Source organism: Balaenoptera borealis (genome assembly GCF_965194805.1).
Source record: "Balaenoptera borealis genome assembly, chromosome: 12".
NCBI classification, from domain to species: Eukaryota; Metazoa; Chordata; class Mammalia; order Artiodactyla; family Balaenopteridae; genus Balaenoptera; species Balaenoptera borealis.
Genome location: NC_138869.1, coordinates 105211955 through 105224749, shown reverse-complemented (window position 1 = coordinate 105224749; position 12795 = coordinate 105211955). Strand labels below are relative to the sequence as shown.

At 42.1% G+C, this 12795-nt stretch overlaps 1 protein-coding gene across 2 annotated transcripts in view; it reads right to left on the bottom strand.

Moving 5' to 3' along the window:
* The window catches only part of F13A1 (coagulation factor XIII A chain), a 144905-nt gene that overhangs the window by 42220 nt on the left and 89890 nt on the right, over nt 1-12795 (bottom strand). For both annotated transcript variants that reach the window (XM_082344584.1, XM_082344583.1), the window contains one exon: nt 523-626. In XM_082344584.1, the coding sequence (XP_082200710.1) occupies nt 523-626 (104 nt within the window). The remainder of the gene's footprint in view (nt 1-522; nt 627-12795) is intronic.

Sequence of the window (12795 nt, the reverse complement as noted above, 5' to 3'; positions counted from 1 at the left end):
TGCCACTACTTAGCACACACGTTAGACGATAAGTACCTACATACTCAAGTTTTGAAAGAAATCACTCAACCTAAAAAGAAATCAGCGTCTGGAAAAACAACAATTTAAAGGATGATCTGCAATTATTTTTTGAGTTCTTTATTTTCACCACTGCCTTCTATCTTATCACTGTTTATCAGGCAGAGCTGAAGTATATTTTATAGCCTAGCAAAAGTGCTCACCCAGATACTTTTTCTCTTGTCTTCAAAACTGCTTATCAAAGCAAGAGTTGATGAGTTATATATGTTAAGTTTTATGCTTTTTTCCCCCTAGAAGTCACAAAATGATCAGAGTAAAGACGACCAGTGACATGAAGTTAAACCTCACTGGCAGGTAGTCAACCCTGTACATGTGCCCAGGAAGCACACTTCTGACGCTGCTTCCCACTGGGAGGGAGTGTTCCCCACACATCAGATGCAATCATAAAAGCAAAATAAAGATAGGCAGTACATCCATTTCCCTGAGGGAGGATGCTGTTTTTACCGTCACTGTTTTCCTGTGGGGTGCTGTCCACGACTTGCCAACCTCCAAACCCAATGGGAAGATCAGGCCTCGTCATCCAGGCTTCGTTCCAGCAGTGGTAGTTCCTTAAAAAACACCACCCCAGTGAGATTAAACTTCCCATCACATTCAATGTTCCAGGAAATCAAAAAGTGACCAAAAACCCTGTGACTATGCTATCTATAAATTATTGGAATGGCTTAAGCTAGCTGGAAGCCTCCCAGAGATATGCTGGGGTCCTAGACTTAAGTTTTCTGTGCAGGTCCTTTTCCGCTGGCACCCCTGGGGCGGCACTCATGTGGCTGGGCATTGCTCCCTCCCCCACGAATATCAGCTTCAAGGCCACCCAGAGATATTCTAATCAATGCCTTAAACAATTTTGATCTTAACCCTTGTCTACTGCCTAATGAAACAGAATTTACTATGGGCTCAAGGGATACAGCAGGGAAGAAAAGTTAATTAAAACCGAAATGCATATTATCTTTGAATTCCTTTTATATTTACATGCATATTAGATTTATAAAAAGCATATCCCTTTGTAACAATTAAGCAACAGAATGCTTTTGTTTATGGGCTTAGACTATTGCCATAGAAACTGTAATGTTAACTCCTGACTTCAGTTGTCTGTAATTGGTGGCAAATTTCCATCTGGTGTCCAACCAGAAGGAAAGGTTGTCAGGGTGAGTGTCTCTTTACACTTTATCAACGGCGGGTGACCCATGAGCTGGAGGCCAGGCAAAACTTTTCAGACTTAGCAAGTGACCCTTGAAGCAAGAGCATGGGATAAAAATATCATCATGAATTGTATTATTATGTCCTTGGAAAGACCTGAAATTATATGACATTACAGAAACAAATGGGAGCACATTACCCTGTCGGCACTATAGAAAATATTCATATAGTAATAACAATTTAATGGTGGCATGAGGTAGTTACAGCAGTCTTTGTTTATAGCACTGGTGAATTTCAGATCCAGCTACCATCCACCCGTTCCTCAGTGTCCTTCAATGTCAGTAATTCGTGCATGTGCCCGTCTCTCTCTGAGTTCAGCTCATCTCTGATTGGCTCAGTTCAGAGGTATTCACTTATCTGTGGGCCCGTCATGCACCAGGCACCATGCTGGACTCCCAGTCATGATCAAGTCATAGGTTCTTGCCCATAAAGAGCCCCACAATTGAGGAGGAACGATGAACACAGAAACCAATTGTTAAAACATTTTATAGGTTTGCTGTGAGGCTTAAACAAGTTAATACATGTACAGCACTTACAACAGGGTCTGGCATATGATAAGTGCTCAAACATGGTAACTCTCCGACTTTTAAAAATAATTGATTGAAGTGATGCATGCTACAGGGGAAATTCATTTGGGGTACAATCGGGTCTCAGTGGGGAAGCCCTTGGGGCAGGAGGGAAGGCATCACAGCAGAAGTGATATTTGAGCTGAGTCCCCCAAAATAAATGGGAGTTTAGCAGATTAACCAAAGGACTAAGAACAAAGCTGTGGAGACAAGAAATAGCCAGCATGGTGTGTTTGGTGACCTGTATGCTGTTGTGGCTGGTGAGTAGCATGTTTGCATACTTGTGTGCGTGGGAGAAGAGGATTGGCAGGTGAAAATGGGCAGTACATCACAAGACTGTCAGATCACATAGCACTTACTGTATGCCAGGCACTGTTCTAAAGTCTTTATGTACGTGAATACATATGATGTTCCCAGTACTCTATGAGAAAGGTATTGCTATTATTATCCCCCATTTACAAGGGAGGAAACGGAAGCACAGAGAGGTTAAGAATCTTGCCTGAGGTTGCACAGCGAGTTAGTGACAGAGCTCCAGGATCCATGCTTTTAAACACTGAGCTATGTTGTTGGTGAGGATGAGATTGTGAGATCCTTTTATCCCAAGTTAAATATTTGGGCTTTATCCTTGGGCCCGTTAAATTCGCAGATCTGTATTTGTGGAAGCTGGGTGAGGCCCAGAGACTGAGCTGAGTTTCCCCTCATCACCGTGGAGAAGGAGAGGAGCTCTCAGAAGGGAACTGTGAGTGTTGAGGAAGCTTTTGAGTTTCCAGGGAGTGTGATGGTTCCATTCACCAAGGCTGAATGAAGGAAGACGAGAAGGTTTGCGTTGGGAGCTGGTGTTGGGTGGGTGACATGTTCATGTGGGACATGATGAACTCGAGTGCCCGTGAGAAACTCAAAGGATGAAACCCAAGAGGCATTTTTATATACACACGTGACACTCGGAATTTGACGTAGGAAGCCACTGGCGTCTTTATTGCTGATGGAGGAGAGTGGTGAGTGCAAACGCCAGATGCAGAGGGAACAGGAGGGGAGAAATGCGGAGTGGATTTCTCCCCCAAGGGTGACCTAGGTTGTGAACGCAAGAAGAGACGATAGGGCAGTGGCTAGAAAATAATGCAATGCGGGAAGATTGTTTTGATTATCTTTACGTTAGGAGAGATTGTCATGTCTATGGAGGAAGAACCAGTGGAGAGGGAGTGAGATACAGATAGAATAAAGGGAGAGATGGAATAAAAAGAGGCTCAAATACCAAGGATGCAGGAGGATGAGGTGGAGAGCAGTGCCATGGACAAGAGTGAGGCATTGTCTGCAGGGGACGGGGGTGCAGATGTAGGTCAGGGTCAAGGTGTGAGGTGTCGGGGCAGGGGCATGAGGCTGGCTCCCACCTGAGAGCCTCTCTCTTTGCTCTGAAGCTGGAAGGAAGGTCACGGTGATCAGGTAATAATCAATGCTAGCCCGCCTTAAGAACGGTACACGTTGCACCATCAGGAAGAGAGATCCAGAAAGAATAGCAGTGAGACATTTGCAATCCCAAATGGCCACAGTCACGCTTCCTACACAGCCTGTGATGTTTAGCAACCCTGGCTTTCACCAACACCGCCCTAGGGTAATAGGCCCCAGAACCTCCTTATTTAAATTCAAGTATCCTGGGCCAGGTTAGCCTTGAACAAGATAAATAAGCTTTGCATTTCAGATCTCAGGTAAAGACATTGCTTTGAGGATTTTTGTTTCTTTTCAAATGACCAGGAGATGGGGAAAGGTTTCTTCTCTCTGACTACGCTATCTATTGAATAATTAGCTACTCACAGTCTCTTCCACTTTCACCTAAGACTGAGACCTTATTTGTGTGTTTGGGGTGGAAGAGTTTAACAAGAGGGTCAGGAACTTGTAACAGTGGGTGAAGTGAACAGAACTTATGCTCTGGAGGGGTTGGGCCTTAGTCGACGGGTGGAAAGCCAGTAGCTGGGTGGAAGGCAACCCAGATTGCCACGAGCGGAGGGAGAGGTTGCACCCACTGAAGAAATGGGGCTTTTTCCATCATGCCATTCTCTCTGCTCAGGAATGGCCAGGGAAAATGTGTCCTGGGCCACCCATGCCACGAGGGTCCCCTTTGGGCTGGATGTTCAGTATTTCTGGGTATACACGCCTGCCTTTTACATCTCAAGTTCCCCTACGAAAGGGGCTAACATTTATAGACATTGCTGAATTCCGTTTACCTACTGTCCAGGCTGGGAAAATATATATGCTTCTTGGCAAGTTTTTTTTTTATTTTAAAGCTTTTTAACCTAGATCTTTATCTAGGTAAATGTATCTTGCAGTTTCATCATGCACTTGCAGATTGTGTGGGTTCATTTTGGGAGCTCTGCCTGCCTGTTCACCATCATGTTCCCAGAGCTAGAACTGGCCCATAGGAGGTGCTCACAAAGTGTTGGTTGCTTGAAAGGCAAGGATATCTCCTAGCAAGGCAGGCATAGTTAAATCTTGGTGTGTTTGTTTTTAAGATTCACGGTTTTGTATTTTCTCAGAGCCTTCATTTGAAGCCCGACTTCCCACCATACCATCAAAATATGCAGTGTCCTTTCAAAGTTAAAAAGATTATCAACCTTCAATGTGATCTAGTATCCTTGTTGCCTCTTTCTAAAGAAGCAGGGTAGAAATTAAAATAAAGCCCCCATCTCGTTCGAAAATTATTTAATCAAATTGAAAATAACTTCTTTGGGGAGAGGATGGAGGTGACAAGTGAACATCACATCTTTACTTTATGTTACTTCCTGCATGTTTCCTGCAGTGGCAGCTAGTGATTTCTAGAACTCCTTTCAAGGATGTAGTAATTTGACAGTATCGGAGCAAAAGACGCAGAGAATCTTCACCAGAAGCAGAACCTCACTAGCAAAGCAGCACCATGCAGTGCTGGAGGACCCTGGAAGGGACATCGCAGCATTGATTTAGTTTATCCTTTGATTTGGTAAACTCCTTTCCTTAGAATTACGCACATGCAAAGACAAGAATGTGAGAATGTTCATCCTTGCATAATTTTTAAGAAGGAAAATCAGAAACTGTCCAATATGTGATTAACTATTTTAAATCACAAAATAGAATACTATTCAGCCACAAAAATCAGATCTGTATTTATTAGGTAGGAAAAATAACCATGGCATATCAATTTTTAAAAATCACGCTACAGAACCCCAGGTACAGTGTTCACTGTGTATGTATATATGTGTGGAAGGCAGAACGTTAAATGATCGTCACACTTGTATAAATCCCTCCCTTTGAATGTGGGTGAAGTCTATGAATAGGATGGGATGTTGCTCCTGTGATTACATTCTTACATGGCAAAGAGGATTTTGCAGACGTAATTAAGGTAAGTATGCTGTTGATTTTGAGTTCATTAAAAAAGGAGATTATCATGGGGGCCTGACCTAATCACGTGAGCCTTTAAATCTGGGAGGTCTGGGGCATAGCGAGCTAGAGATTTGAAGCAGCAAAGACATTCTCCTGCTGGCCTCGAAGCAGATGGAAGCTTCCATGAGTTCTACAGCTGCAAGGAACTGAATTTTTCCAAGAACCTGAGTGAGCTTGGAAGAGAGCCCTGAGCATCAGAGGGGGCCACAGTCCAGGCTAACACTTTGATTGCCATCATTTGAGACCCTAAGCAGAGGACCTGGTTAACCTGTGCCCAAACCCTTCGCCTACAGAGACTGTTGGATAATAAGTTTACGTTGTTTTAAGCTGCCAAGGTTTTGGAAATTTGCTATGCAGCAATAAAAAATGAATACAATATGCAAAGGGACCCATTAAAGAATGCTTAGCAAAATGTTGTCAATGTTCTGAGTAGCTAGAAAGTGGATGACTCTTATTTTTATACTTTTTTCTGCAATGTTTGAAATTTTTATAATAAATATATACTAGTCCCCCTCTGCCCTCCCAAAAAAAACCATGAAGAGGACTCTTTTTTATTAAAGAAGGAAGAGCACAGTTCTAACAACTGGCTAAGGTCACATCCAGAGTGACAAGTGCCCATGGGAGGGTGCAGAGCGGACAGAAAACACAGCTGAGCCCAGGATGGGCTTCGGGGCTCTGTGTGCTGTATGTTCAAAGAAAACAGAGTGGATAATTTAAGCAAGGAGTCCTTTACTGCCTTTAACTCGGCTAACTGCTTAAACATTCCACAGGGTCATCTCATCTGCAATCTGTGCAGAAAGGTTTTCTTCCCTAAAAGGGAAGAAAGAGACATGGGACTGTAATTTAGTTTCTGCAGCTTTATTAGGGCTCAAGGGAGAGCACACATAAGATTGAGAGAAAGCCAGGGCAGAGATGTCTTGGACCAACTTCAAGTGTAAACCAAGTCTTTGAATTCTTTTATTTTACAAATGGCAGGGGGTAGAAGAAAGGCCCTGGTCTATCCTGCAAGCTATTTGTGTTTGTCGCAGATGGGCACAGCCCTACCTCTCTGGCCCTGTTGTTATACTGTTGACACAGGCAATGATACTGGTGACAAAAATGACAGCATGCCCTGGACTTGTTAAACTCTGGTCACTCCAGTAACGAAGGGGGGTGGGGGGGGGGAAGAAGTAGAGACAAGTTGGTGGGCTCTGAGGCTTGCCTAGTAAGACATTCCAAAGTGGAAATAAAAGTTTGGACCAAGAAAAACCTTGCCAGTTGGGAAAGGTAATGAAGCCAGACAACGGAAAGGAATTATTCAGAGGAAGGGAAGTATTCTGGAGGAATCTTTTATGGAGCTGGGAGCTGGGAGAACCACGCTAGTTCAGAATGCTGCTGTTCATTGTTGGAGTGCTGAAACCAGGAAGGGGCATTTGGAGCTCCTCTGGGGTCTTCTCCACTGAAGGCCAAAAGTCCAATCAGGCGGAGACCAAGCCAGTGCCCCCTGTAGGAACCAATCACCCATCAAGAAAAAAGAGAAAGTAATGAAGGTGTTTGTTTTTGCTTATTGTATGCAGGGAAGGGATCCTATGATGCTCATTAAGAAGTCACAGTTTAGGGCTTCCCTAGTGGCGCAGTGGTTAAGAATCCGCCTGCCAATGCAGGGGACATGGGTTCGAGCCCTGGGCCAGGAAGATCCCACGTGCCACGGAGCAACTAAGCCCGTGCGCCACAACTACTGAGCCTGCGCTCTAGAGTCCGTGAGCCACAACTACTGAGCCTGGTGCCACAACTACTGAAGCCCGTGTGCCTACAGCCCATGCTCCGCAACGAGAGAAGCCACCGCAATGAGAAGCCCGCGCACCACAACGAAGAGTAGTCCCCGCTCGCCGCAACTAGAGAAAGCCCGTGCTCAGCAACAAAGACCCAATGCAGCCAAAAATAAATAAATTTATTAAAAAAAAAAAAGAGTCACAGTTTAAGCACAGTCTGCTGTAGCACGAAAGACCCAGTTAAGGGGCTGAAGATGGCATGTGTGAGAGACCAAAATGGAACCTTCAAAATGTTCAGGAAGTAGATGACACCCGTCCATAGGAGCCACATTTGACGCCACTACTTGGCAGAAGGCCTCTGTAATTCTGCTGAGTTCCCCTTGCTGGATTTACTTTGAAAATAGCACACTGAACCCCTTTACCTCTCTCTCTTGCATAGCAAATTATCAATTGATATTCCTGCTGAAAATTAAGAAAAGATTGGATTTTGAGAATGACTCTAAGGTATAAAAAGCTTTCTATAATAAATTCTGGCCATAATTATTGAAAGGAGTTTTAAAAAATTACAGCCAACAATCTTAGTAGGTACCAAATTTACTGCTTTGCATTATAAAGCTGTTTATGAGTATACTATTCTAAAAGCTCTTATTTATATGACATTTTTCTAGAGGTCTTATTCATCATCAAAAGAAATTAAATTGCATTCAGTATAGCTTAGGTGGTACATATTTTATTAGCTTTTAATTATTTGAAAACTGGTAACTTTTGATCAGTATATATGATGACTCTCTTAAGCAGAATTTATGATTAACCAAAACATGACATTTTTCTTGTTATGAAAAATGCCTTAGTACTTTCTATGTGGTTTATTAGATGGCTCCCACTTTCTTTTTCATTCTAATTTCCTGAGAGGTATTTGTAATGACCTCTGATTTTATTTACCTCCCAAACTCCCTCTTTGTTCACTCTTAAGTGGACCTCGAGTAGAATAGGAACTGCAGGCACTCTTTGGAGATATTGTATCCGCAGGACTAGGGTAGATATATGAAAGGAATGGGAGGAGAGTCTAGTACAGTGGTTTTCAACCTTCAAAAATTAATGTCCCTTCCTGGTTTTAAAACAAATATTTTGTAACACCCCTATATTATCCTGAAATGAAGTCCACAGATTTCTATACACAATTTCTAAAAGATAATATAATGCCCTATAATGTATAGAAGAAATGAAGAAATAAAAATACATAAAATAATATGTATTTCAGATATATGTCAGGAAGATGATATTAGATCCCAAACTATTCCTACAAAATGTAAAACCCTCAAGGGGTGTGGTAGGCCCCCAATTTGGAACCACTTGTAGGGTGGTTAAAAGTGTGTTCTGGAGAAATACTCCCAGAATGGCAGAGTAAGGGCCTCCAAAAATCTGCTCCTTCATAAAAATAATGAGGATACTAACAAACATCATCAAAACCAACTTTTCCAGAACTCTGGAAATGGACCAAAGATTTGCAACAATATAAGGAGGATTTACTCAACAAGAACAAAAGAATCTCAGAACTGTGAGCTTTGTGACATTTTAATTTGCCTTATTTCCACCCCTCTCTCCCTAGCTCCGTGGTAGTCTTGAAAATGAACAACATTACAACTATGGTAGCCATAAAAACTTGCAGCCTAGCAAACAACAAAGAGGAGAAAATGGGCTTGGAACTCCCTAAAATTCAATAAAAGAATTGTCACTATTAACCTGTCTGGCAGCCCTCTGAAAAGTTCCATTCCCAGGGCTTATTTTTATTTGATCTGATTCAGAGCTTACTATGTGCAAATAGCCCTATCTATAGGATGTTTTTCAAAACCAATTAGAAGCAACTGTTTAACATTATAGGTACCTGAAGAAGTGATACCAACTGGGGATAATAAAAGGCTGTCCCCAAAAATCTAACAAGAGGGACTGAAATTTCCTTAGGGGACTTTGAACACTTCTGACATACTCCTGAGAGCCTAGATGGCCACACAGATGTGCAGGTCTGTAAGCATGCCCAGGAAAGCCCCAACAAGGTCCTAAACTCTCACCTCTGGCTGAACTTCAGACTCTGTGCAAGCAGGAAGTGAAGGCTACAGCAGAATTGTGTACTTCCTGCTGGAACACTGAAGACAATTAGCTGTCCACTGAGTTTACCCAGCAGAGACTTCAGTGGCCATGCATGATGAATACAGACCTTACAGAATTAGTCCAGGAAAGTCACTAAACAAACAAACAAGAGCAACAACAACAACAAAACATCAACAACAAACTCTAGAGATAAGGATATCCTGTTTGCAGAGTTAACACATTATATTATTTAAAATGTCCAGGTTTTAACAAAAATTACAAGACACAAAGAAACAGAGAAGTATGGCCCATACACAGTGAAAAAAAGAACCCGTCAAGAGAAACTGTCACTAAGGAAGCCAAGACATTGGGCTTACTAGACAAAGATTTTAATTCAGCCATTATAAACATATTCAAAGAACTAAAGGGAACCATGGCAGCAATGTCTAACTAAATAGAGAATATCAATGAAGAGATAGAAATTATGGAAAGGAATCAAACAGAAATTCTGGAGCTGAAAAGTATAATAACTGGAATAAAAATTTCAAAAAATTCACTAGAGGGTCTCAAAAGCAGATTTGATTAGGTAGAAAGAATAAAGAACCAGTGAACTTGAAGATAAGTCAACTGAAATGATCTAATCTGAATAACAGAAGAAAAATATGAAGAAAAATTAACAGAGCCCCAAGCCATGTGGGACATACTCATAATGAACCTCCCTGAAGGAAGGGAAAGAGAAAAAGAATCAGAAAGAATATTTGAAAAAATAATAGCTGAAAACTTTCCAAATTTGATGACAGATATTAATATACACATCCTAGAAGTTAAAAGACCCAAAGAGGATAAACTCAAAGGGACATACACCTAAAATCCTCATAGTCAAACTGTCCAAAGCTGAAGAAAAAGGGACAATCTTGAAGACAACACACAAAAAAAGTGATTTGTTATGTACAAGGGATTATCAATAGAATTGAAAATGACTTCCTATCAGAAGCCATGGAAGCTAGAAGGCTGGTGACCATGGTTAAGTTACTGTGCCTCAGTTTCTTCACTTATAAGTGAGGACAATAATAGTAGTACCTTAACAGGTTGTTAAAAGGATTAAATGAATTAATACATGTCACCCACTTAGCTTAGGGCCTGGCACAAAGAAAGTATTCCATAAGCATGAGCTATTTTGATTCTTGGAGGTGGCAAATAACTTTTTCAATCCTTCCTTCAAGACTCTGGTGCGGATTCACGGCATATATTCTTAGTTCTCTAACGACAGCTCTCGTGATCTAGCTCCAGGTGATTTTCTCAAAAACTATTTGGCTGACAGTAATGTGGTTAAGTAGATAATTTATTTGAAAAGAAATATCTTTGGTAGCTGTTCAGAATTGGTAACTTGCATACATCACAGGATAATTTTACAAACTCGTAAGCATCTTAAACGGTTTGGCCTATATTCAGAATATTTCGTCTATTTTTTTTTTTTACTTGGAATTCATTTTTGGATAATTCTTCTTTTCATATACCATGATTAAAAGTTAGGGTAATGTAACAATATGAAAGTTCAACTAGTTGGAACATACTGAGCATCTAAAAACAATGTACAAAGTGGATCAGCCTGAATTTCAAAAATGCACCTATGATGTGCAAACCAGCATGCCAAGTGTGCAGACTGCAATTAGAATTAGGGTTGGTGGGACTGTGTTAAACCCAGGGCTGGCTCCCAGGTGTGAAAGCTGCTTAACTTCTGCTATAACAGTTGCTTTGAAAGAGCTTTGTTTATAGATTCAATGCTACCCATTGCAGCAGAGTTTTCTGCATTTGGAGTGAAAAACACAACAAAACAATAACAAACGTACTCTTTCCAAAAAGTACTGAAGGAAGTTGGGATTTTTTTTTTTTTTTTAAAGAATCAGGTGCATTGAGGCCAGCCAAAGAGTTACAGCAATTTTCTGTGGCGTGTTTGATTTCTGTGTCTTTTCTTCCTGGAGAGCTGACGTGAAGACAGTTTGTGAAGCAGCACCTACGTGTGGGTGAGTGGATCACAGCCTGATCCTGTGAAGGCAAGCAGATCTTCACTCAGAGCACATGACAGAACCCGCTAACTGTGGACAGAAAGGCCTGGCTGGAAGAACAGTGACATTTATCTAAAAAATAATAATTTTGGAGCCGAAGGTGACCCTATACCTCATTAAATCCAAAGCCATATGAGAAAATTAAGGCTCAGAGAAATCAAGCAACTTGCCCAAAGTCACTCAGCTAATCAGTGGCAGAGCTAATCATATTGCCGTGAGCCATGGAGAGAGAGGGAGGGAAAGAAATTGTAAGAACAGTTTGACTTGATTTGGTGTTTTTCCATGAGATCCTAAGGAAAAACAAAATAAAACTGTAATTTCTTTCCACTTGGATCACTGACTATTTCTTAGATTGTCCCAACTTTGAGCTGAAACTGATAAATACAAATTTGCTAGTTCACAATTATTTTAAAACCTTACATTGAGAAACCCAGTTTAATCAAACCTACTTAATTTGAAATGAAAAGGCAATAAAGGAAAGAAAGACTCTTGTTACTTGTTTTAGCATTCATCATCTTTCCAATTATCTTTAATATCATATGAGATACTTAAAACTCTGAGTTAGGCAATTTTCTACATCTGCCGATTGACCAATCAGCTGGCCTCTGAGAAGCAGAAGGGTCAGCTTACGGGCCTTGGTGTGCACACAGGTGCACAGCCCCTTCTCTTCACATCCTGAGGGCACGAGCAGCACATGCTTCTACCCACCCCACTTGGAACTCCATCGTCCAGAGATGCAGACCTTCCTCTGGGAATGTGAGCAGGATGGAAAGGGGCACGCGAAGGAGAGGCCTAGAAGAGGCGCGAGAAGGAGTCAGGGTCTAGGAAGCTGTTGGCGCCAAGAGGGACTCTGGAACACTGTTGACTGTCGGACCCTCGAAAACTAAGAGTGAGGGGTGGGTTTGTCTTAAAGGAGGCAGAACCTGGGATTGGACAGCGCCCAGAGGGTAGGGAAGCGGGAGAGGTGGCGATAGATGGTAATAGTGACCCATCCCCATCCCCAAACAGTATTGACTCCATCTGCCTCTTGTGAATGCACAGCCTTGGGGACATTAGCCCTCTCAGGAAGATGACAAAGAACCAGATGTTCTTGAGGTCGTACAAGAAGGAGTGGCAAGGGGCTGGGTCTTGAGAGAGTGAGTTTCAATAGTCAACAACTGTAGTCATAATAATATGGGATAACTCTGTATGAAATTCCGTTCCTTCCTGCCTGGTCCTTGAAACAGACTGACCTCTGGTTGTCTCATCTCAGCCCCTTAGACTTATACCCCTGAGTTTTATCTGTGGGCCAAGGTCATTTCCTGGGCATTCCATCTGTGAACAGCACAGCCAGAAGATTGCAGGGGGATAACGGCTTTGAGCCTACGGCCGCTGACCATGTGAACAGCCTTCCCGCTGCTCCCCCGGGTTTGGACGGAAGCCCCTTCCCCTCGTCTCCGTGACTCCTGGCTCACCTTATAGCCCACCTCATATTTGTATAGAGTGTACTGTATGTGGTTGTTTCACTTGTGAACACTGGATGGAGCTCCTCAAGGGCAGAGGCCTAGTTAATTTCCTTCTGAATCCTTAGCACCTGGTATTTGGAAGTATTAGTGTCTAATAGTGTTTGTTGAATGAATTAAATGAGATTTGTCTGTTAAATGA